Source organism: Ptychodera flava, assembly GCF_041260155.1.
Source record: "Ptychodera flava strain L36383 chromosome 3 unlocalized genomic scaffold, AS_Pfla_20210202 Scaffold_25__1_contigs__length_14229661_pilon, whole genome shotgun sequence".
NCBI classification, from domain to species: domain Eukaryota; kingdom Metazoa; phylum Hemichordata; class Enteropneusta; family Ptychoderidae; genus Ptychodera; species Ptychodera flava.
Window position 1 is genome coordinate 4,560,496 of NW_027248279.1, and position 27,937 is coordinate 4,588,432.

Below are 27,937 nucleotides of genomic sequence, written 5' to 3' on the forward strand. Positions count from 1 at the left end.
CATCGCCATTGAATAATGCATTCTGCGAGACAGGAGGAGAAAGTAAGCCATTCTATGTGTAATTACAGTGGTCACTATTTAGTGTTCCAGGTATAGGTGTCAGTTAATTTGTATGGGGGTCTGTGTTTGCTGGAGGAAAATAGAATGTGTGAAAGCAACGCAACCATACACAGTCGGTAACACATTCTGTTAAATTATCCCTTTAATTTGTTTAAGTCAACCGGTACTCTATGCTTTAGACGACTGTCTTGACCAATGGTCAAAATTTGGCCATTTCGTTCACAAAACGTCGGTGTTTGTGACGTGTTTGTCCCAAGAAAACCACGACTGTGTGAGTGACCTTTTACGTGAACTCTTATGACAAGGACAGTACTGTTGGCTGTCTACGTCAACAGGATCACTTAACTGACAGCGAAGCGTGTTGACTGGAAACATACTTAAACGATTTCTACTCCGACAAAGACTGTGGAAAATGTAGTATACTTGAACAACAAGGGAACTTATGTGACATGTAAACGCAAATTATTTAGTGTGGCTTCCCTTTTGAGCAGGCTAGTAGTTCTGCGTACGATGCTGTGTGTTCCCGGCATTGTACAGACTGTGGTGGGAGACCGTACAACGCAACAAACACACGACATTGTAGGCAGGGCTGGATGAAGTTGACACTTGCGCACAGACCAAAGCTCAGACAAAGACTTTTTGTGTCCTTCGCCTGACGACCGTTGAGAGTATTCGCAGGTAGTATACCCAGAAGAACGCGGTCCTCAAAGATTAGATTGTTAAGCGGGTAATTCAATGGATATGACCGTCGATTGAAAATTTTTTCTCGAAGGAGTATAGTAGCTGAGCTTTCATGCCTTTTTTATACAATGAAATCACTGAACCGTCCACAGAGTGACCCGACCATCATGGTTCTCAGTGTGTGACAATAGAACTCCAATGTTGTTCCTTTGCATTGACAGTTTTCTTCTACTATGAAGAGATGTAAAGTGTCCCTAAACGTTAAAATGGATCAAGATAAACAGTAGTTCCTCTCAACTGCACTTGTGAAAAATCAAGTCACTTTCGTTTATTCCTCTCTTTCACTTCTGAAGGCGAAAATCGTGATTTTCTTAACATTGCTACATGTAATAGGTAGGTCGGTCTAGAAACTGTTTTTATTTCAATAGGGAGCGTCCTTTAGTGAGTTGAATGTTGCAAAAACACGCGTCATATTTTTGAAATAGGGAAGTCTAGGCTACTAACGCTGACATAGTCCTTGCGCTCGATATTTTTTCCGTATTTTTAATTCCATTATCTAAAAAACCGTTTCTAGTTCTGCTTTGAAAATCATGACACCCTTTTACCTGGAGTACCGGTCGTGTTTGACAAATGGGATGTTGCCAGAGTTTCATAGAAATCTCTTGAAATGTTTTGCCAAAAGAAAAGGAAAGGGTGCTAAGGTTAATGCCACTATACTTGATGTGACCATAAGTGTAAGCCTTGGATTAGCAACGTACTGTGATATCAAATGAGAGGCATATTTCCACACATGAATAGGTATACCAAAAATGTTCCCCAATTTCCGTCAGTCTTGCTGTATCACCTGGTTAGATAGAGCAGTGTGGCAGCTTAGGGCTAATAGATCAATGTCTCTTGTCAAGTAATTCAAATTTTTCTATCATTCCATTTCTAAAAAATCCGTTCTGCAACTCTTCCAGTTAATGTCCGTAAAACCCAACTGAGTGCAACATGTCTGAGTGAGATTTGCATTCTAGGTGACCCTAAACAGTACCCGAGTGTGAACTTTACCCTTCCATTGTACCACTTGGTATAGCTACGCCAACGGAAATTTTACCATACTAGTGTATAGTGGCTGGAACAACTCGACAAGCTTGGAGCTGTAGAATTTCTCAGCCTTAGCATTGGAAGTAGAACCATTCTTTCCATCTGTTTCTGGACACTGCCATTTTCTTTACTCTCAGGTTTTACGACCACAACATTTCAGTAATGCAGCCTGAAAGACCCGAGGGGAAGGTAGGCCCTCAGTTTCTATGTTGATAACATAGACTACTTCTCAGTTGTTATTTGTATGTTTGTTATAATGGGACGCCATTTTTGTTTATACGCATGAGCAGTTTTCTCCGACAGAGTAGTGATCTAAAGCACATTTCATTACATATAAGTCTAATACATGTTAAAGCATTTTGAGACGTATACTTATCTTCTGAACTCCAAAGGGTCAATTTATTCGACTATTTAATCGTTCTGGTGCCGATATATCTCTAACGTTCCAAGTTTTGAAGAGAGTTATTAATGGTGGAAGAGTTCACCGTTTAACCTTATTATTATTAGCAGGCCAATGAACAAAAGTATGGTAATTCTGATAAATCACGTCACGAAGCTACCATTACAAAACACGGGCGTTAACCAGAAACCCAGCTGGTGCGCTCGTTAAAGGAGTATTGATATTCATGCGGAAACAAAACGGGTACTCGGATAAAAATAATTGCTAGCATTAATCTTGTATTCGGACAGGGCCAGTAGTGTCTGTGGCAGACTAGGCTGTATGTTTACATTACTTTATAACAAGGTCGATGAAAATCCCTCACACAAAAAAACATCAAAAAACTAAAAACATTCTCTGCAATTTATCTGCAAAGGCGCACTAATGTTGTTCGGTTGTTGGAGAAATTTCATTTCTTTTACTTAGGGATGGACCATTTGATATCGGGGGGGGGGTTGGAAGATTTCGGGGAAAAGATTCCGCGAGATTGAAAAACAAATTCAGCAAAGGATGTCAGGAAAATTATAAAAGATTGCCAGCAGATATGAAGAAAAAAATAATGCAGGAACAGTTACTTTCAGTGTTTTCTTCAATTTTCAGCATGCCATCCAAGCGCCCCACTTTATAACATCTACAGATTTTTGGCATGCCCTTTGGACATGCCACTTTTAGCTGACGTTTTAACACACGTGAGCTTATGTCATAGCGATGTCATAGCTTTGTCTGTCTGTCTGTCTGTCTGTCCGTGTGTGTGTGTGTGTGTGTGTGTGTGTGTGTACTGTTTGTTTGTCTGTTTACACGATAACTAAAAAAACGCATGAACAGATTCAAGTCAGATTGGTAGAGAGGTATCATATGCTACTTGTAAGAACTGATTAGATTTTGGTAGTGTGGCTTGCATATTAATGAGTTATGACATATCATTTTTTCATATAATGGTTCCTATGGAGACAGTAATTACAGTGTCGACATATATCAAGAAATACTGACTAAAACTTTTCACAGATGACAATCTCAGAACAGTATGGTGATACTGTGAGTGTCATGTAAATTATATGCTCATTTGCATATTTAATAATTTTGTAATTAGTGACATAACTCTGAAATTCCTGCACCAATTTTGATGATACGTGCAACAAATATTGATCTGATATATATCTAATTGTACTTAGAAGCATTGGGCAGTGTCAAGTTAATAAATAGCTCATTTGCATATTTTATGAAGTTTTGTAATTAGTCATATAAGTCAGAAATAACTGCACCAAATATGATGACATCTGCTGCAGATACGCAGACGACAGATGTCTAACTGCAGTGTAAAGCATTTACTAGTGTGTAGTTAATGAAGGGTTCATTTGCATATTTAATGAACTTTGTCTTCAAATATATAACTGTAGAGTTACGAGAACAAATCCGGTGAAACCTGCTTCATATATTTGAGCTGATAAATATCTAATTGAGTTATGAAATATTGAGCAGTGTCAAGTTAATGAAGGTTCATTTGCATATTGAATGAAATTTGTAATTAGTGATACTACTCCAAAATACAGCATTAAATTCATGAAATGTACATTTGTTGATCAGATAGGTATATAATTGTTTGAAGCATTGAGCAGTGCCAAGTTAATAAACAGCTCATTCGCATATTAAATAAAGTTTTCTAATTAGAGATTTAATTCTGAGAGTATTGCGTGAAAGTTAATGAAACCTGCTACATATAATGATATGACAGATATCTGATTGTTCAGTGAGGCGTACTACTGTTAATGAACCTGTTATGAAACACATGAGCAAATTCAGTTCACATCTTGTTATAATACCTTTCACTATTGTTGTGCCGTACCATCTTTCATTTACGGCAGACCCTTTGCTCAGGGCATTTTCATAACATCTGAATTCATTACATTTGATGTCATTGATGCCCTGCTTTGATTAATATTTGAACTTTGTGCTCTTTTATTTTTTTTTTATCTTATCCACTTTTGTCATGACATATGAAGCAAAGTGTCTTAACAAAGAAAATGGGAAATATTGACATTCCCATTTCTCTAACAGGGGAAGTGAAAAAAATGTCAGAATTCACATAGAGTTAAAAGAATTAATTCTAAATGAAGTAATTCCAAGTGAAGTGGAAGAGATAATAATGTCAAACCTACAAGCCCCCTAAGAATGTCAAATGGTCCAACCCTTAGACAGGAGGCTCAATGAAAACGCTCTTCCGTACGAGGCTGCAATTTTATGACACTTATTTATTATACACATATGATTCAGTTATGCAAGATTTTTCCCATCTGTAAAAAAGAGGTTGCTTTGAATATTTTCAGGATAAGACCTTTCCAGAGAAAATGGTGTCTAAAAGGATGAATGAAGCACTTGTAAGAGTACTATTCGTATTTGCCTCCTGGATGACCAGACTGTGCAATATGCCAGGGCTAAACGAAAAAATTGTGAGAGATTTCTGTGCCCAACATGGTATCCCAACACGATCACAAAACATCTGTAGTACCATTATCGATGTAGAGGTCAGTGATGATCAAAAGGAAAGTGCTAAAAGTGTTGGTGTAACTCTGATCCCGGCACGAAGAAAATCATCATTAGACCCTCAGCGACATCCTCCAAAATTAGACTGGTTACTACACCATGACATCTATTACCCATCACTTGGAGATTTGGAGAATGTTCAATACGTGGTAGGACATGACTCTCTGACTGCTGAAGCTACTAAAGATATCCGTGACAGTCTGTTCCCAGATGCTGAGTTACATCTCCTGAAGGTAGATTTACCAGGAGTACTGGTCGTGTTTGACAAGTGGGACATAGAGAAATATGGCCTACCAGAATTTCACAGAAATTTGCTGAAAGAAATTTCTTCTAAAACTGGCCAAAAAGTGAAAGTTTATGCTACAGTTCTAGACGTTTTCGTCAGTGAAGGTCAGAAAGATGATGCAGAAAATGCTGGTGTTACTTTAATTCCAGGGAAAAGAACAGAATATGTGGATCCTGAAAAAGATCCTATCAGCATGCTTTGGTTGTACAACCACAGGAGTTACTACAGAGACTTGAAAGATCTGAAGAACATACAATTTGTGATCGGATATGCTCCAATGACAGCCTTTGCCGCTGCTGACATCCGGAAGAGCTTATTTCCTAACGCAAAGCTTTACCAGATTAATGCAATCCACCCTGATCACCACGCTAAGCTGACAGCCGCTGCACAACATAAACTAGAAACAGATATGCTGAGAGTAGCCGAGGAATCAGATGCAATGGTGTCTGTCGGTCCAAAAATGTATGACTACTTTGACAATGCATACAGGGCCATCACTGACAGAGCTATTCCACACATTGAACTTCTGCCAAAAGTTGGAGAATGTTTCACTCACCAAACTCTCAAAGTCTCGAATATTGTACAACAGCATGTAATATTATCATACGGAGAATTTGACTGTTGTGCAGATGTCGTGAGTGACTATGACAAAATCGCAGAATCTATTGGACAGATCGCGACTGTGCACAAAGGACCAAGTGGGCAACAGTTGAAGTGGAACGTACTGGGCATTCCGACAGAGTCCTCAAAGAAAGTGCAGCAACACCTGAGCGGGCTACTATCATGTGACTTTGAGGTAACACAATTGAAGCCAATATCCTCAATCAACCAAATTCTGACTCATATTCAACAATGTCACCTCTGTGTTACTGGATCACGCCATACAGACTTTGGCTTCTGGGGTTTAGAAGCTATTGCAGCTGGCCTTCCCACGTATGTGAATAGAGATTCCCAGTTGGGAGCCTTTATCATCAAATACTTAAGTGACTATGTAGATATGTGCTTGATAAACAGTGCACATCAATGGCGTGACAAAGTGACGTCTGCGGTAAGTAATACTGCAATGGCGTTCAAATGGGCAAATGAACTCAAGAAGGCATACTGTGAATGTCAAGATATGGATAAGAGTTATGCCAGATTTGCTGCTTTCTTCAAAGAAGCAAAGGAACCATGTGATGGTTAGTATAGCAAATGATAATTGATATTGGGTGAGGCAGACATTAGATGTAAAATGACAAAAGGCCTCTTTTTAATAAAGGGACGGTAATGAAGGTCAAAAAGCATACATATTTACTTTTTTGTTTGTTTTTAATCATATCAGTCTGTAAAATTTTGACAAAAATGGTAATTATTACATTAGTTCTGCCATACGTGATTTTAAACCATGTGTACACTTTCCATCTATAAAAGTGTGGCGGAATGTAAAATGAGCAAGATACGTGGTGATGCTCATTATTGAAGATACCTCCGACCAAGCAACATGGGACAAAGCTCCTGGAAATCTATTTCTTTAAGTTTGTTTCGATATAAATTACAAAAATACCGTCAAGGACACTGTGCTCCTATTCGGTTTGAATTGGTCCGTTCAAGAAATATTTAAACCAGAAAAACAAGAATGACAGCAGCAAATAAGGTCCGCAACTTAGGTACTGGATGTCATCTTTAGGAACATGCATGTCAACTTCTCTAGCAATGGGACAAGCAGATCCTACATTCATACTTAGAACAATAAAACATGTCTGAATTGAACACCAACGGGACGGACAAAATTGTTCGGTTTAGAGATGACTGGTTTATATAGAGGCTATTTAGCATAGTGTTGTACATATGTGAAAAGGAATTGATACAGCAAAAACGGAGTCAGCGTTGACTTTCTGTTGTGCCGCACAACAAAACAAATGCAGCCACTGACTTTTTCACAGACAAAAGGCACAGACAGGCACAGCAAATGTCATGACATCTTTTTTATTGAAAAGGCGTGCTTGCGTTGCTGCAGGACTTAGGCCTACTTTTTTGAAGGTGTTGATTTCATTATGGATGTGTTAGACACATATCCATGTCTTGAACCAAAACAATGAAAAATGTTATAAATTTCTATATCATCAATGATTTTATCGAACTCAAAAACTGAACCGAGGATTTTCCGTCTTCTGGAAAAACAGACAGTGTCTATGGAAAAACACTACGGATAGTCACTGGTGTACGCGGGATGGGGGGATGGCAGAGGAGTCGGTCAAACAAGTCGATGATTACAGTATGCTCGCTGTCATCGGAATTCCACTGGACGTTTGTAGTAGACGTGCGGTGATGAAGATGGCATCTAATAATATTGATAAGGTGTATAATACTTGCAAAACGATGTCAGCAATAATAGGTTGATGCCGTCCCAGTTTGACTAAAGCTACCACCTTGATTGACCACGGACGTGAGTGTAATCCAAGCGCAGAAAACGTGATGCCGCGGCATTCAAGCTCTTTCTGATTTACCGTATTTTTTGTTTTATTCTCACTCATCACGAAGAACTTTTGGTACAATAAGAATACAAATTGAATCTTTAGTTTGATTCGTGGGATTAATTGAATAGGCGGCGTGGTGTGCTTTTGATGACGTTTAGTTCGGGTGTTCTGTCTGAAAAAAATCAGTGGCAGCGTTTAGTAGGCTACTTCAAGCACTGTCAGCACTCCCTCAAACAGGAAACAGAGGCTGCTTTAGTGTTGCCCCATACTGGGATTTTTAATTAATGATATCATTGCTATCAGCCAAATGTAAACAGCACTTAAGTTAGTTACAGATAGTTAAATGCCTTCCACTTTGGGGTGATTATGACATCTAGAATTATCCTTGACCCAAATGTCTTATCAGTTCTTTTGTGTCTTCCATGGAAAAGTTGCATAAATTGGTCCACAATGAAAAAAGTAACCTAAGTTTTGTTTTCGCTGTCAAATTTCACTACAAATTGATACCAAATATGACAAAATTATGTTCACATCCTTCCATACTGTCTCAAAACATATCCTGGGTTGGTATTGGTCATTTAAGCTCACAGACTGAGAAAATTACATAAAATATACAAATTTTGGTGTTTCCAGGCACTTTTAGCAGATTTATCTATTAACATCCCTTGGGACTTTTATACCAAATTACAAAGCTATCAGACAAATAACTTTTGAGAACAAGTTTTGTTTACCAAAATGGACAAAATTGTCTAGCTTAAAATACAAATTTGCATATTTCAGGACAATTTCCTCATATCCAAGTACTGCTATACCTGGGAATCTGTATACCTAATATACAAGCTATCTGTCTGGCGGTTTTATAGAAAAAAGATAGTTTCGCCAATGGCACTTGATCACAACTGGCACATTGTGAAACTACTCTATCTCTGGGTACACCTGTACATGAAATACTGAAAGGGTAGGTGCTGCGGGTTTGGAGTTTGTCAGTAAATGCACACAGAAAACAAAGTCCCGAAGTAGCGAATTCCAGCCATTTTCAAACCACACTGTTTGTCAGTGGGGTAAGCAATATTTGCAAAAATCACATTTCCAGGCTAATAGACTATGTTTTACGAAATCACACGTCCTTATTACAAAATAAAACGATCTTTGTCTTTAAATCAATGCGCCAGTAAACAGGTCCAGCAGCGGGTTATGTCATCAAGTCTGTAATGTTAAGGGTCATAACAAATGTGAGAGATCTAAAACATTAAATATGTTGTTTTTTATCAATTTTATTACCAAAAGCGCATGAAAATCTCTGATACTTTGAATCAGCCATCCTGCATATTTGTAACATTCATCAAAACCTCATTTCTGTTCCACAACTCATTAAATAGTCCACAATGCAGGATTGGTGTACATTCCAAAACTACATATATGAAAGACCCCTAAAATCAATTAGTTAAAGGGGGGTTAGAAATTTCCCAAAACTATCTAACTGCTGCTCCGTTTGGCTCCATTTTCGGAATCGGAACCTTGGAATTAGTCTGAATATCTCTACCAAATATCAATGCAGTCTGTTCAGCGGTTTTTGACTTTTTGTCGTTTACGGAAAATGGACACTGTCCACCACCGGTTGAAGCTAACCCCTATATCACAACTTCCAGATGTGATAATGACCTATGGTCATTATGTTAAAAATACCACCAATGGCGCTTGGACATTATGACCGCCTAGTATTATCGGCATTTATCAACAACCACACTCACTGTGAATTAGACAGACCACGAAGTCAATGAGCAACATATAGCTGAAAGACTATTTTTCACATTGCGATTTTAAGCTCATTTTTATGAGAAAAGAGACATGTATATGTATATGGAGAAAAAGCAGAAGACATATTTGTAAATTGTTTGTTAAGTGACAATCATACAAATGTATATGCATCTCTTGAAATTTTGTGGTTATAAGGTATAACAGTACTAGTGTAAGAATAATGAGGTATGAATAAGTTAGTAAAGCTAAGTTGACAGTAATTAAGATTACAAAATTATACACTAAGCTGGGGAAATCTGATTGAAATAAATGTTGAAAAGTAGCAAAGTCATGGTCATCTTTTGTCTAATACCTTGTGTAAGTTCATGAACTTTACATAAATCTTGCTATAGATTTGTTGCTAATGGGCAATAACTGTGTTTCAGATCATTTGAGAGCAATCTATCCATGACAGGTTTAAATTGTAATATACTTCTATTTAAAGGAGAGAAACTTCTCAAATAATTTTTTTCCCTGTAATTTGCTGTGAGAACACATGGACAGATGCTCAGGACTCTATGCTGGTGCTACCTTGATAACTAACCTACAACTTGTAACGTCATTGTCTAACCTGTTCACCCCAATTTCCTGTAGACAGGTCCACACTCTCCATTGATAACGATGGGTTTGGGCCATACCATTGTAGTGAAAGACTGTAACATGTGAGGTTGTGGTACTTCATCTCTGGAATGTCAAAGTCTGTATATTGACTCAAGGATGTTTACTTAACAAATGCCTAGGGTCATCTCAAAAGTGAGAATCTAAACTATGAAATATGTTTTTTTTAATGCTTTTGATGCCCAAAAGACCATAGAAATCTCTTATACTTCGAATCAGCCATCCTGCATATTTCTAACATTCATCAAAACCTCATTTCTGTTCAACAACTCATAAAACAGTCCACAATGCAGGATTGGTGTACATTCCAAAACTACATATATGAAAGACCCCTAAAATCAATTAGATAAAAAGGGGGGTTAGAAATTTCGCAAAACTATCTAACCGGCACTCCGTTTGGCTCCATTTTTCCGAATTGGAACCTTGGAACCAGTCTATGTATCGGTATCAAATATCAACGCAGTCTGTTCAGCAGTTTTTGACTTTTTGTCGTTTACGGAAATGGACGACATCAAACACCGGTTGAAACCACCTCTATATCACAACTTCCAGTTGTGATAAAAAGATAGTTTCACCAATAATGTCAAAAATTGCCCCAAAACGGTAATTTTGCCAAGTTTGTCATAATTTCAAAGAATTAAAAAGGTATTACCCTATAAACATCCAACCTATATTTGAAAGCAGTTGGGATGGCAGTTTCAGAGAAAACTTTTTACTTAAAATGAGAAAAATAACAAAAAACGTTAAGCAAACATACCAATTTAAGAATTTCACGATATACATAAAACTGTATAAGGTCCACCTGATGTACTTGTACGCTAATTTTCAAAGCAAATAAAACTGCAGTTCTTGAGTTAGTAATTTATTACCATTTGCACTTTATTTAAGCTCATTTGCATAATTTGCGCAATGCAAACTTCATTTGAATAAAATCCCATCTATTGCCCAGGATGCATCCACACACCTAAGCTAAAAATTGCATCCGTTCACAAGTTTTTGATGTTGACATACATACATACATACATACATACATACATACATACATACATACATACATACATACATACATACATACATACACACACACACACACACACACACACACACACACACACACACACACACACACACACACACACGCTACCTACTCCCGTACCGACTTCACCTTATATGATAACGTCACATTGGTTTACCAAAAGTGAGCTAAAAATCAAAGTAGTCTTCAACAAGAAGATATTTACACTAAATTTCAGCGCTGAGTTTTGAAATCTTACTCACCTTTCTACTTTTCATTAATTTGTTAGAAAAGTTGGACCAGAAATGATTGTCTGAGTACTGAAAATCGATGCCGATCGAAAAGTTGTGCAAACCACTGCGTGAATCTCAAGTTTTGAATTTAATCCTAATCGGTGTTTGTTTTTTCCACTGATCAAAACAATGATTTGCTATTGTCTACATGTCTTGCTAATATTATGCTCAGCAGTCGACCATAGCAGGTCACTAGCTAGTACATTCATGCTATTAACAAAAGATGCAGTGTCACAGAATATATTTGTATTGAAGAAAAAACATGTAGTGTATTGGTTTATGTTGCGTGATATTTCTAGACAGTTTTACATCGATTCAATGCAATGATCAAAGATCACATTTGTCCAAATTTGTTAGAATAATAACCTTTCATTGGCATAAGTCAACATTTGCGGACATTTAGAGAGCAACAGAGAATAGAAAACTTACTGCACTTTAGTTTTTCGGTTTTTAGTACTTTTTCCTGTCATTGGTGTCCGGATCACAGCAATGTTCTTTTAGTTTTTTTAGATACAAGCTTTCAGTGGGAAGAATTAAGCTGCATGCGTGCAATATCGGTCATATAAAAATTCGCTGTCTCGAAATTGAATAATTCCTAGGAGTTTGGTACGAGCATCTACACCAGTACCGAGGTTCGGTCTTCGGCCTCAGTCTTCCACTTCCGATCGACTATCCAAGCAACCGTGAGGCTTTACGCATCATCTGTACCAGTAATCGGTATCAGTTCACTTCACATGCATGAAAATACTACTAGAAACGCGTACATCTTACGGTACACGCGAACTTTACACGACCAATCAGCATGAGTTAGAAAATATATTTGTGAAAAATGCAAAGACATAATCTTCGTTGGATAATAATACATTTTGTGTCAGAATTTTACAACTTCATTAGTCGTATGAAAGCCAACGCACGAAGGGAAGTACTGCTTATTTTAGGACGGCAGAACTGTGTATCACCGCGGCCCTACAGCTCCGCTCCGTGGATCCGCTGCCGGTGCCCTGCAGAACACTTGACCTCAGCAGGTCACCGGATCAGTTAACTTGTGATTGCCATGTTTCGTGTGTTTGGCGTATACAATGCAAAATGCGAGGTACATGAATATTCCCCATCGATAAAGAATCATTAGCATAAGATTTAAATACCAGAACAATGCTCATTAATATAATTTGCATAAATGAATACTAATATACCTCGCATCTTGCATAAATAGGTTTGGCGCTCAGAATACGAAAACTTCCTGCTCGTTCGTCTGCAAATTTATACATTTCACCCCAGAAACTCTACTTGAGACTTCGATGACCCCTATGGTTATACCAAGCCAGGGGGGCGCACAACGATACACTCGTAACATGTCAAGTTTTATTACTTTTTGTCATTAGGCGTTGGTATTCTTCATTCAGACTGCGAAATAATGATAAACGTACAAATTTGCGATATATCGTATAGGCTACATCAATCAAAATGTGCCAATTTTAAGCCATTTATTTGTTTCCCTTCGGCTTCAGAAAATAATAGAAGTGCATAGGGTGAGCGACGGAGTTACGTATCACTGACGTTCGAAAATGGTGTCAGGCAGTAAATGGAAAAGCGTCACTCACGCGCTCGACTGACCGAGTAAAAATTACAGAAAGTGCAAATTCTGCCGAAAATCGAAGAAATTAGCGCATGAAATATTATATATGAAATGACATACAAATTAGGGATTACTGACTCCAATTTTGTTTTGCAAAATCACTGTAATTAACCATTCACAACCCGTACCTGCAAAAGGGGTACTGGCGACTGATGGAATTTTTAAACTTTCATCTCTCTCGCGAGAGTGAAATGAGAGTTTAAAGAATCACATTTAAGTTTAATTCCGGGATTTTTATAAAAAATACCACCATATTCCTGAAATTGTAGAGAGCCTGGAGCCCCCAAAATGGCGTCATTCTTCGACCTATAGCGCGAGGACGGGGCAATATAAGAACCGAGATCACAATCGTGAAGGTCAAAAAAAAATGTTACTATATAGGAGTAACCCAAGGTGCTTAACGGTTGCATAAATTTGTGCAGACAGCGACAGAGCAAATGTAGCACTGAAACTGACCTGTGTTTGATTTAAGTGGAGTAGAAACTCATAAAACAGGGATTCAAGACTACATCCTTAATAACTATCCAATTATTCAAAAATAGTTCATGTCATGTTACAGAATCTTAATGTGCTTATTTGTGTGTCATTCACGAGAGAAATACAAAATAACTGTGGCAACAGATGCACTGTATGTATCAAGGGCTGTGTTTTTAAAAAACCAGTTAGCTTTAACAAGCTATAGAATGGGAATATAAAAGGGTTGACTTTCATTAATATATTTATGAATTTATAGATCGTAACAATGACCTACAGCAGTGTTGATAAGTTGACGGGTTGTGTGCATGTTGCTTTGTCATGATACACCCCCGATCGTGAAATTAGGTATCTTAACATCAGATTTTAAATATCCGCATTTTCTCTACTTTTCTCATTAATACAACACTGCCAGATCTGAATTTAGACATTTTTACAAACTGTGCTACATTATTAATTTACATCGAGCTGAAATAAAACCCTTAAGGTTCATTCATATAATAGTAATATTCATTTCAGGCCTTGACGTGACAATTGAACTGAATTCAGAACCTTGGATGCAACACCTGCAAAAGCTTAGGGAACAACTGGAGATGATGTCTAGGCAACAACCTTATGACCAGTCTGCAGTTGCTGCCTTGAAACAGACTATTCAAGAAGTACACGATGCATTTAACCAATGTCAACAAAGCTTAAAGAGAAAAGCTGAGCAGACTATACACGAGGATAGTGAGAAGCTGAAGAGACTCTGTTATGAGGTAAACTGTGGGGTGAATGGCGTGACCAATCTCAAAGAGGGATCTCTTGGAATGTTAGTTAACTTCCTTAGTATTTTAGGTCTTTACAGATTCAAGTCAAGTGTTCAGACTGGGAAATTTGCTGAGTTATACGAACCATGGTTGATAACAGATGAGATGAGAGAGAGAGCTGCAAAAGTGAATTTACCACTAAAACTACAAGTCACATACGACAAGAAAAAGTTCGATGAACTTGATGCTTTCTTTATTGCACGTAAGTTCCTGTTCCTTTTTTTCTTATTTGCATTGAGATAAATAGACATTTTACAATTAGTTATGCAATCATCAATAACTAATGAAGTATGTGTTTTGTATGGTTGACTTCGATGTTTTCTTTGCAAAACAGGAGATTTAAGAATATCTGACTTCTCAAGGCAACCTGATGGTAAAGTGAGATACAGATTTGAAAAACAACCTCAATCAAAACTGCTGGTAAGGTACTCATCAAAGTGTATCATTCAGTCACGGAAATGCATTGACCGGATTAATATCCATTCATGATATTAAACAGGCATTAAAGTTTGCTTATTAAAACTCTGATGTACTTGTGAAGAATAACTCATTGAATATTTGTTTGGTTTGATCATCAAATGAGAAAGCATAATAATAGCAGTTGAAACGTAAGGACAATTGTCAGGTGATATTTATTGAAATGCTTTTCTTCAGGTGGAACAACCTACAGTTCCTTTGTCCAAATTAGACACTGACATTGAGGACAAATTAGTGGTGGGAGGTAAGGTAATTTATAACACTTTCCAATTTTTGTTGTTATATAATCATTGTTCAAAGGCTTTTAGAGGATAGCATTTCCCTTACCAACATTAATCAGCATGCACAATTCAAGTTTAGGATCAACTGCATGGATTTGCTCAAGATTGACTTAAAATGCCCCTATGGGACAGATATCCGGACTCTCAAAGTTAAACAATTCTTTTCTAATCTACTACGTGTTGGGGTTCATTTTAAAGCTCTTGGTGTGAGAACACTTTTCACGGTAAGCCTTTTTTGGAAAATCAAAAACTTCATTTTCCTACATAAGATGGCGGCCATTTTGAATTTCAAATATCTATAAATCATGGGTAATTTGTTCATCTTGTACCAAAATTGGCACTGTGACCTCCGATTTTTATTCTTGATTTTGAAAGACTGGTTGAAATATTCCTTTAGGAAAGTTTAAGTCTTTCTCCTTCTTACTTTCAAGATACGTACTACCTTATAGGATTGAACGACGATCAGGCTAAATTTTGCCTTGAGTGGGGACCTTGTAATTTTCTGTGCAGACTCACTCTAGCATGGTATGCACTTCTTTAACAGCCCTAGAAGCACAAATTGAAATACATGGCAATACACTGTCAGCAATAGGTACCACACACAGAATTTTACTTCCTATGAGTTTGCTTCCAAGAAACAACAGTCATTGTAGTTTTGGTAACTATAGTGATTTGTGCTTTCTAGATTTAGAGCATACTGGCAGGCAAAAAGATCAACAAACACAGGGTCAAGTTCTGAAAGTCCAGCCAAGTAAAGCTAGAGAAGGAAAGGATCCATTAGAGAAACAATATCACGAAACATTAAAGGAGGTAGCTAAGGCCAATGAGGATGATCAGTTAGAAAACACTATGAGGGAAATGAATGAGGTAATGGAGCAATTGCAAAAAGCCAGGAAAGAAGCTGAGGTTTTCAAAACTCAGCTAGATGAAGTGAAAGAAGGAAAGTTATTCTCAGATAAACTGAATAAGGAAAGACTGGAAGAAATAGGTAAGGCTGTGGAAGTAGCAACGAAGAAAGCTATTGAAATAACATCTCTTAAAAAGAAAATACAGGATTTAGAAACAAAACTTGCTGAAAGCAGTGATTTTGTGACAAATTTGAAAGCAAAACTGTCAGACTCCGAAAGAAATCTTGCTGAGAGCAGGGGTTTAGTGATTAAGTTGCAGGCACAACTTTCAGATTCAGAAAATAAGGATAAGGATATAGACAGTAACCCAATAAAAGATGAATTTGACAAAGCTGAAAAGGAAATTGCACATTTGAAAGATCAGTTAGACAAAGCCACAAAGGTAGTTACACAACTGGAAGGTCAGTTAGAGATAGTTGTAGAGGAAAAGAGTCAGATACAAGAGGAGCTGGACAGAGAGCGAAGAAGAGAAAATGTACCACAGGGTGCAGGTAAAGAGACAGGTGATTTGGAAAGAGATGTCAAAGGTAAGAAAACATCATTCATTAAAATGATAATTTTCCTGTGACCAATTTATATGAAATATTTACCAATAATTGTCACACAGAAACTCAAACTATGAAATGTTATAAGCAAATAATGTCTGAGGCTAAAGCATTCACTGTTTGTAATGTTCCACGGCTTACCATGTTTAGGTCTATGCAACCTAACTAAAGATTTACAAATGTAGTCACTGTATAATGATATGAGTAGCATTTGAAAGTACAGATATTGGAATGCGTACAGATATAATATACTGTATGAATTAAAGGTGAAATCAAACTGCATGATACATAACTAGAATTTTTTTAATCAAATGTTTATAGTTTGCAAATCAATATACCCTATACCTCAAGAGGCAAACTGAAGAAGACTAGTATTTGTGAAAGTTAAGTTATTATTTCAAATCTAAATATTATGCATCCATTTGCAGAGAAGAGCGATTCTGGTGGTATGTTCAGTAAACTTAGAAAATTTGTCACTGGAGATTCAGGTAAGCAAATCTCACTCATCTCATACTTTTCAAAAACTTAGGTCTGTGAATGTTATATTCAAAACACTGTCAATCTGCAAAAATTTCAAAACACGATTCAACTTATTTATAATAATGCCTTGCCAGGTAAATTACAATGTCTGTCTGATAGTCCTGTATATTGCATTGCAATATCTGTATTTTTTAAATCGTTGAAGGGATAAACTTATAATTAGAGATGTGCTTCGATAAATATGGAAAAAACTTTATTATTATTTATTCCACATGAAATTAATATCCTACAAAACTGACCTTTTTACATCTAAAAAATGGCCTTGCACAAGTAATGGTAATACAATATGGATTGAGTGTATTGTGATGTCCTCTGGTAATTCTGGAAAATGGAAGACTCTGACTAAACAAAATCTTTATTAGCGACATCTCCTGCAGTCACACATATTCATATAATACTAGTAACAAGTCACATTTTGGAAAAAATACTACAATTATACGGTGTCGCTCACATTTGATCAGAATTGGTACATACCAGTATGGGTACCAAAGATCAACAATAAATGTTGTTTATATCTGTTCAGTGCAGGAAATTCTACGTTCAATGTTATGATAATGGATTCTGCACAGTACAACCAGAAAAACAACAAGAAATATTTAAACCAGAAAAACAAGTTGACAAAAGTTGGACACGCTGCTGCAGAGAAATAGATGTTTTGATCAAAAAAGGGCCAAAAATTGTCCTAAAAACACAAATAATATTGAAATTTCACCACATTTTTTGCAAAAAGCTTCTCAGCTTGTCAAAAGATGATCTGCAACATTTCGCGAAATCTATCAGCAATATAAATCACTGGGCCATATGTATGTTGTAGTTACAGCACGCAATCTTATTTGCGCTAGTGATATGGATGTACATTGTATCCTCAGACAGCGTCGAACTAAAAAAAATTATAAATCTGAAAATTTACTCAGAAAAAAAAATTAGCACAGCTTTTCTCATTTGGAAAAAATTTTATTTAGAAATTTACAATTGTAAAAAAATGTTCACAATTTCATTGTGACCACCCCCTCCCAAGATCTAATGGTCCGTCCCTTAGTTTGAGCAGGTCTGTTAATATGTAACAGTTCATAAACAATGACAGGAAATGACTCAAGCTCAGCTGAGTAGCATGCTGGCATGTCACCACTCCTACATTTGCAGAATTTCCCTTTTTCTAACCTCATTTGCACATTTTGACACTGATGTGTTCATATGAACAAATTCACATCTCAACCCCTACATCTACCTGTACACCAAATACTGAGACGGTAGCTTTGGCGGTATGGGAGCCTTTGTGTGTGACGGACATACATCCGCACATACCCACAAATATACAGACATACAGACGCCACTCAGACTCATCATATAAGCTCTTTTGGTTTTATATATAAAAACCAAATATGAGCTAAAAATTAACTTTATAAGATTTTTTCAGCATCAAGTAATAACTTTCAGTGTTTTCACAACCAGTTTCACTCGAACCTTGCTGATAGATGTATGGTATACAGACATTTAGACACTTGAACTGAAGATGTTTGTCGAACATAAATAACAGTGTCTCATAAGGAATAATACTATCTAAATTTATGTAATTTTGCTTACAGCAGGTCAAGTAGGGATGACAATGACCAACGTTTAAAACATATAACAGTATACAGAGACAGCATCACATACTTTAAAAATACCGCAATTATACGGTGTCGCTCACATTTGATCAAAATTGGTACATACCAGTATGGGTACCAAAGATCAACAATAAATGTTGTTTCTATCTGTTCAGTGCAGGAAAATACTACGTTGATGTTATGACAATAATTTCTGCACAGCACAACCAGAAAAACAACAAGAATGACAGAAGTTTGACATACTGCTACAGAGAAATTGATGTTTTGATCAAAAAAGGGCAAATATTGTCCTAAAAACACAAATATTGAAATTTCACCACATTTTTTGCAAACAGCTTCTCAGCTTGTCAAAAGATGATCTGCAACATTTCGCGAAATCTATCAGCAATATAAATCACTGGGCCATAAGTAGTTACAGCACGCAATCTTATTTGCGCTAGTGATATGGATGTACATTGTATCTCAGACAGCGTCTAACTAAAAAAATTATAAATCTGAAAATTTACTTAGTAAAAAATATTAGCACAGCTTTTCTCATTTGGAAACATTTTTTTTTAGAAATTTACAGTTGTAAAAAAAAATGTTCACAATTTCATTGTGACCACCCCTCCCAAGATCTAATGGTCCGTCCCTTAGTTTGAGCAGGTCTGTTAATATGTAACAGTTCATAAACAATGACAGGAAATGACTACAGGTCAGTGGAGTATCCTGTTTCAGCCATTGGTATGCGACCACTCATGAACATTTGCAGAATTTCCCTTTTTCTTACCTCATTTGCACATTTTTGACACTGATGTGTTCATTTGAACAAATTCACATCTCAACCCTTACATCTACCTGTACACCAAATACTGAGATGGTAGCTTTGGCGGTATGGGAGCCTTTGTGTGTGACGGACATACATCCGCACATACCCACAAATATACAGACATGCAAATCAATTCAGCTTATACGATAACCTCACATTGGTATACCAAATGTGAGTAACAATTGGTGTTCATGTAAGATATACACATAGTGGGATCCATGGACACCTTGTGCATACCACACATCATATCAGTGTGGTCGAAAGAAATCCGCTGTACAGGAATTAGTTTTACGATCTTTCATTGTTAAAGTTTTGTTTCTCCTCATACTTACGTCAGGAAGCATTACTCAAGATAATCAAAGTATATCTTCCAACAGCCAATAACAAGAAATGACATACATGATCTGTTTTGGAATGGCTACACAGTACTTCTTATTCACAAAGATTGACAGGGTGTTAGTCTTTCATACATACCGAGTGTGATAAAAGTTTACAAATGTACCTCGATAATGTCTCCCTATTTTCAAAGTGAATCTTAGTACCAGTAGTAAAACAATGATATACAGAACTACAATGATAAGAGCACAGAAAAAAGCCAATTCTCGAACGGTACCTACAAACGTTTTCTTTGACAAGCACTCAATCGTAAGCATATGCAGGTCAGAAAACTGGTTGTAGAAAATGTCAAACAATGAGACTGATAAATTAACATGTGTGTCTTTTGGGTTCGTTTTCAGTAATTATATGAAAAAAATATTTCAGCAGCTTATATTATTGCGGCTACTGTTTTGCATTTGAAGAATTGTAATTTTTTGAAGCTTTTAAAACATTTTATTGAAAGTAACATCAAATGTGTCACAAATTGTAACTAATATTACGTAATATTTGTCATATGTATAGAGATGCAAGTTGCTTGTACAATGCATTGATATTGAAATTTAACTTCTCAAAAAGTTCCACTGAAGTCATTATACTTTCATTAAAATCATATTAAAAATTCTGGAATCAGAAATACTAAAACCAGATACTTTTGTTCGATCAACAGCATCGAACACAGAACCAAAGCCTATTGGTACCAAACGCTATGTTGGTAAGAAAAAGAAGGTTGATGGGATACATGGAGGTGAGTGTATGGGGAATCCTATAATTGGTGGTGAGAAGAATGGTTGTGGTAAAACTTTCAGAGAGCTTGGGTCAATCCAATGCACTAGTCAGTTACCATGTCTTGATTGTTGTTCTCTGTCTTCAGTGTAGTGGTTAGCTCTGCAACAACAAAGGAACAACAATTATTATTTCATAAGTACTATTGAAAATTTAATAATAGATTATTTTGACATATTTATCGGTAAAAAAACATTACATATTACAAATGAAAACAAGGACACAAAAAAGTTTAGGAACTTTCAATTAATATGGAAAGGTGTATATTAAAGAGGACTGAATTCTATCTGAATGTTTGTATGGTTTGGAAAGCAAACATACCATTTTGCGTTGTTCTTCTAGCTGATATTCTATTTGTGCAAAATTGTTAAATTTTCATGAATATATCATCAACTATGTCTTATGACAAATAGCTAGCTGATGAATGTATACAGCAATCAATGACACATGACTCCTAAAACGGAGCAGTTGTAAATTTATCAGTCAACATTTTTGATACTTATTGTTTAATGTATGACAAATTTATATACATCACCAACGAAATGGTTATGCCCCGGATAATGTATTAGAATGACATCATAGCTGTTTTTGTTTTAATGGACATCTGCTAAAAAATTTTGAAATCATGAGCATGAGGCTGAATGGTAGGTAGTGTTGTTTGAGATGACCACAAATCAGGCTTACGTTGAAGTAAGATCTTACATGTACAAAAACAGATGTTTGACACATTGTCAAATGAAGACAAGTCTGTGTTTGGTGGTTTGAAGCACGGAAGTGTTTTAATCAATGAGTGATTCTAAGCTGCTGTCGTATTACTGTTCACTATATTTCTACTAATTTCAAATTCTTCAAATTTAATGCAGAACATAATCTGATCATACAATTTTTGAAAATCACTTTGTTGTTTCGGTGATTAATTAAAAGTCTGGAGTATTTATGTTATTTGTTTGCTTAAATTGTAAGACAGAGTATTGGCCTTCAATTGCACGATTAAAGCCTTGATCAATCATGATAAACCTGTTCAGTTAGAATATTCTATGATTATTGGTAATATAATCAAATTATATGTCATTAACCCCTCAACAAATTAATCAAAAGAAAACATTACAACAAAACAGTTACTTCAGCAATTACTTTTCATCATGATATCTCAATTTATAACATCTTCCGTAATCTTTCATTTCATGTGCGTTCTAACATTTAGATCAATCTTGTCTTCAATTCTCAGCAATCTTGCATGCAGTTAGTTACAAGTGCCAAACAAGTCAGTATTACTTTTCACTTAATAGCATAGGTACATGTATAGAGCAGTGATCTACATCGAAGTCCCACTAATTTTCTCACCATGATAAGATGTTCACAGATGTTGTTCCATTCCTGTAGACATTCACTTTAGATAGTCTCACATTTTTAATCTGCGGTGGTTAGCCATTACTGTGTTGGCAATGCAGGTGTCTGGTAGCTAGTGTACTGTATTTGTCTCTACTCTTGGATGTCCATACGTTCAAAATACATCTGTGAAAACCAATATCATCAGAATCATAAACAAGTGACTAACATTGATGGTCTGATCAATATTATGTACAGTGTCATGGTTACTTGCTATTGTAACATTGGTGATCCTGGTCTGTCCTAGATGAAGGGGGAGGAGTTATGCATTGTGTTGGAATGTTTGTGACAATCTTTGACATTTGACATGCCTATGACAAATCTAATCCCTGGTCCCTGTTGTATCTAATCAATCAATTGTAACACCAGTACATTTGTAGTCTAGTTGTTATACTGAGGAGATGCCAAAAGTCAACCAAAACAGCAGATCTGAAAAAATACATATTATACACCGAATTATGCAACCAACAGAGTTTCATCGTTAAGTAAGTTTTGGTATCAATAGCACAATAACTTTTGGTGTTATTGGATGTTATTTGACCTTTGACCCCTCAATGGTTTTATTTAAACACTGGGAAATCATGATAACATGCACTGTATATTACAAATATGCACTGCATAAATGTACCTCATCATTTTGTACTCAATGCTTAGTGCATGTTTTCTTGTACTATTCAATGCTAAAGGTAAAAATACCGTCAAGGACACTATGTGCTCACATTCGGTTTGAATTGGTCCATTCGAGAGATATTTAAACCAGGAAAAACAAGAATGACAAAAGCAAATAGTCTCCAACTTAGGCACTGGAAGTCATCTTTAGGAACATGCATATCAACTTCTATAGCAATGGGAGCAAATGTCAACAACAAAAAACAGAGAAGGCTTGATGAAAAGAAAAGGTGGGAGTGGGCAAAAAATGCACTAGGGATCTGGTAAAAAAGTAATGCTACATCATCAATCTTCTAGACCCTACCCCTCCTGAATATCAAATGTTCCCCCTTGGTATTACATAACGCCAGATGACAGGAAATATATTTACAACCTTGGGGATTTTTTAATTAATGCCATGAGTGTTATCATTCTAATGTAAACAGCACTTAAGTTAGTTACAGATAGTGAAATGCCTTCCACTGTGGATGGTGATTACAACATCTGGAATTATCCCGGATCCAAATTTCTCATCAGTTCTTGTATGTCTTACATAGAAAAGTTGCAACAATTAGTCCGAAATGAAAAAATCACCTAAGCTTTGTTTTCTGGATCAAATTTTCCTACAAATTGATACCAAATATGACAAAATTATGTTCACAGCCTTCAAAATTGTCTCACAACATATCCTGGGTTGGTGTAGGTCATTTAAGGTCACAAACTGAGAAAATTACCTTAATATAAACGAATTTTGGGGTTTCCCAACACTTTGAGCAGAAAATTTATCTCATAACATCTTTCGGGACTTTATACCAAATTACAAAGCTATCAAACAAGGGACTTTATACCAAATTACAAAGCTATCAAACAAGTAATTTTGAGATAAAGTTTTCTTGACCAAAAATGACAATGTTGTCTTAAAAATACAAATTTTTATATTTCAGGACAATTTCCACATATCTAACTATTGTCATCTCTGTACGTCTGCGTACCAAACATGAAAGCTGTCTGTCCAGGGGTTTTAAAAAGGAAATACTATTTAAGATTTTTTGACCAAAAATGACAAAATTGCTTAAAAATAGTAATTTTCCCAATTTTGTCATAATTTCAACAAATTAGAAGAGTAACACCCTTGTGAAGAGACGACCCAAATTTCAGAGCGATTGGGTTGGCGGTTTCAGAGAAGAAGAATTTTTACTGAAAATGAGAAAAATCACAAAAAAAATTCAGCAAAAATACAAAATTAAGGATATCTTCACAATATTCATAAAACTGTATAAGGTTCACCTAAGGTACTTGCACACAAATTTTCAAAGCAATCAAAAAGCAGTTCTTGAGTTATTTATTCTTAACCATTTTCACATTTTGTAAGCTCATTTGCATAATTTTGGCAATGCAGACTTCATTTGAACAAAATCCAATCTATAGCCCAGGATGCATCCACACACCAAATACCAAGCTGAAACGTGCAGCGGTTTGCGTGTTTTTGATGTTGACGGACATACTGTACATACATACATACATACATACATACATACATACATACATACATACATACACACATACATACAGACGCCATTGACTTCAGCTTATACGATAAACTCACATTGGTATAACCAAATGTGAGCTAAAAAGGTGCATGATTTAAGACTATTCACAAAATACCAGGATTTATGCCGCCCGTACATAATCTATGCTTTGATATTGTCCTAATCGTGTCTCAGACAATACCTTGACTGTAAAACATGTACTTTGACATATATCCTGGTATTTTGTGAATAGGCTTATATACTATCCACTATGTACTTACCATCGCTGATCAAATGATCAGGTTTTAGATTGACCTTTGACCTACACACATTGAGGAATTTTTGGGATGCACTCCATTTGCTGGTTGCTTGCTCCATTGTCCATCAAGTTGTGTCATGTACCGGTAACTTGGCCATAAAGAAGTCAGCTGTTTGCCGTCATCCTTAACCTGGTTCCACAGATTTTCCCATCCATCCTTTTCTATGGTAAGATTCGAATTGTCCACAGAGTGATTAGGATGACAGGTTTATTACATATTACTCTCTGCAAAAATAAAATGTTTAGATATAACATACATGTACATGATCTTTTTTCAGTTTTTTGTTTTCGTGCAGTTTTTTGTTTCTGATGCAAAAAAGTATTTTAAGACTAACATTATTACTTGTCTGCCCAACCTGTACATGTGTAGACAGCATTATTCATTAAAAGGTGAATTTCTGGTCCTACAACAATTTAAGTGTGTACAACAACAGTACATTTTTGCACATATCAAGGCTGTATAACTGACATGCTAAATGAACGCTTGGTGTTTTAACATGCTTCAGGGAATATAGTGAGATATGTTGCTTTTGATAAGAAAAACAATTAATGACATCAAAAAATAGCGTCAATAACACTGTAGCTCCCATCCTAGACTATTTAGTGTTTGTTCTCTGGTCAGATATTTGAACATGTGTGAAAGGGATAAAGTGCATGAAGTGAAAATACTTAAATGTAATGTACTGGAGACAGTGAAATATATTTAATGTATTTATTCAGAATATAAAATGGAAAAAAATACAGAATTAGATATATCAAATACTGTGATACAACCCATTAACTCAACAAGTCATTTACAATGACATAGTCCCCACTTGTAATAGGAGTATTAGTCTTGATGGGGCAGGAAAATGTGGTCATTAAGAAGTATCACTGGAGTGTATATGTTGAGATCTATGGGCACATAGGTCTATGTTGTTGTTCCCAATTTGAAACACATGAGGCATGTCTAAGTTATGGTTCTAAATCGGGAAAAAAGATCAGACCTCTAGCAGTATTGGCCAGCCAAGAAATACATATGCGCATTATAAATGAGGTACAAGATGTGACATCTTAAGGTCTAATATCCCAGCAAAATTGGAGGGTATAGAACTTGTGGTTACTGAGATATGCATATATATGTATAATCAAGGTCAAAGGTCATCGAGGTCACATGACATTTTGAAAAAAAAAATTATATTGCTAATTAATCCCTATATGCCAAAAAATCAGATCTCTAGCTCTATTCGCTTACCCAGAATTAGATGTGTACATAATTAATGAGGTAAAGCGTGTGTTGTCATAAGGTCTCCAATCCTACTAAATACAAAGGACATAGCACTTGTGGTTACTTATTTATTGACATAAACATATATTTCAGGTAAAAGGTCATCGAGGTCACGTGACATTTTGTCAAAAAAATTGTTTTGCTAAGTTATCCCTATATACCAAAAATCAGACCTCTAGCTCTATTGGCTCGCTCAAAATTAGATATGTGCATAATTAATGAGGTACAATATGTGGCGTCATAAGGTGTCCCATCATACCATACATGAAGGGTGTAGCACTTGTGGTTACTGAGTTATAGACAAATATGTATATTTGAGGTCAAAGGTCACCGAGGTCACGTGACATTTTGTCAAAAAAATTGTATTGCTAAGTTATCCCTATATACCAAAAATCAGACCTCTAGCTCTATTGGCTCGCTCAAAATTAGATATGCACAAAGTAAATGAAGTACAATATGTGGCGTTATAAGGTGTCCCATCATACCATACATGAAGGGTGTAGCACTTGTGGTTACTGAGTTATGGACAAATATGTATATTTGAGGTCAAAGGTCATCAAGGTCACATGACATTTTGTCAAAATATCCGAGATATCTGCATGAACGGATGGACTCACGGATGGACGAACAGACGGACATGACCCAATCTATAAGCCCACTGGACTCATCCGTGGGGACTAAAAATTGTGTCACTGCATCCTTTTGCAATATGAATACAATGAGAAACTAAATTTTTATTTTTTGTGGCCTTATACATGGGAGTCTATGGAGATCTGCCTTATACATGGGAGTCTATGGACATGTAAACTAAAAATATGCAAATTTCACCACGATTTGCCCAAATTTGGGAAAGGTCACTCCTATGCACTTCCATACCAAGTTTCAAATCAATCGGACTTGTGGTTTCAGAGAAGAAGATTTTTTGACAAAAAATGGGAGAAAATTACAAAAAAATTCATGAAAAATAGCAAGTCCAAGATACTGACCCGAGATGTGCACAATCATTTCAGGTCAGCCCAAAGTACTTACATGCTAATTTTTCATGTAATCTGCTCAGTGGTTATTGAGTTTTTTCAATTTTGACTGTTTTTACATTTTTTCACTTAATTTGCATATTTTTGGCAATGACAACTTCATTTGAACAAAATCTCATCTACAGCCCATCATCCATGTACACACCAAATATCAAGATGAAATGTGCAGCGGTTTTGGAGTTTTTTGATGTTGACAAACAGACATACAGACATACAGACATACCGGTACATACATACAGACATTTCCCTAGCCTACAAGAATAGCTTCCATTGCCATATATACATATGGCTATGGGAGCTAAAAAATGTAAAGCTACAGGCAATTCAATGATATGTCTCTGCAAAAATAAAACATTGTGTTGACGATACACACACAGCACTATTCTCACATCACTGTACACAGCAGTGTGCTCACATCACTGTACACAGCGGTTCTCACATCACTGTACACAGCAGTGTCCTCACATCACTGTACACAGCACTGTTCTCACATCACTGTACACAGTGGTGTTCTCACATCACTGTACATAGCGGTGTTCTCACATCACTGCATGTACACAGCACTGTTCTCACATCACTGCATACAGCAGTGTTCTCACATCACTGTACACAGCGGTGTTCTCACATCACTGTACACAGTGGTGTTCTCATGATTCAATGTACAGAGTAGTGTTCTCACATCACTGTACAAATTACAATGCAGTGTTCTCACATCACTGTACACAGCACTGTTCTCACATCACTGTACACAGCAGTGTTCTCACATCACTCATGTACACAGTGGTGTTCTCACATCACTGTACACAGCACTGTTCTCACATCACTCCATACAGCAGTGTTCACACATCACTGTACACAGCGGTGTTCTCACATCACTGCATACAGCAGTGTTCTCACATCACTGTACACAGCAGTGTTCTCACATCACTGTACACAGTGGTGTTCTCATGATTCGCTGTGCACAGCAGTGTTCTCACATCACTGTGCTCAGCAGTGTTCTCACATCACTGTACACAGCAGTGTTCTCACATCACTGTACACAGCAGTGTTCTCACATCACTGTACACAGCAGTGTTCTCACATCACTGTACACAGCAGTGTTCTCACATCACTGTACACAGCAGTGTTTTCACATCACTGTACACAGCACTGTTCTCACATCACTGTACACAGCGGTGTTCTCACATCACTGTACACAGCGGTGTTTTCACATCACTGTACACAGCAGTGTTC

General features: G+C 36.5%; 2 protein-coding genes across 2 annotated transcripts in view; one reads left to right on the forward strand and one right to left on the reverse strand.

The window, feature by feature from the left end:
* LOC139125644 (coiled-coil domain-containing protein 191-like) overlaps positions 1 to 27,937 on the reverse strand; it is a 218,719-nt gene that overhangs the window by 170,704 nt on the left and 20,078 nt on the right. The window lies entirely within an intron of this gene.
* Positions 544 to 20,695, forward strand: LOC139125635 (uncharacterized). The gene is made up of 10 exons (XM_070691730.1): positions 544 to 787; positions 963 to 1,134; positions 1,965 to 2,016; positions 4,591 to 6,271; positions 13,902 to 14,393; positions 14,526 to 14,611; positions 14,846 to 14,912; positions 15,641 to 16,384; positions 16,831 to 16,890; positions 20,403 to 20,695. The coding sequence occupies exons 3-10, from the start codon at positions 1,990 to 1,992 to the stop codon at positions 20,609 to 20,611; spliced, it is 3,366 nt and encodes a 1,121-aa protein (XP_070547831.1). The 5' UTR covers positions 544 to 787; positions 963 to 1,134; positions 1,965 to 1,989; the 3' UTR covers positions 20,612 to 20,695.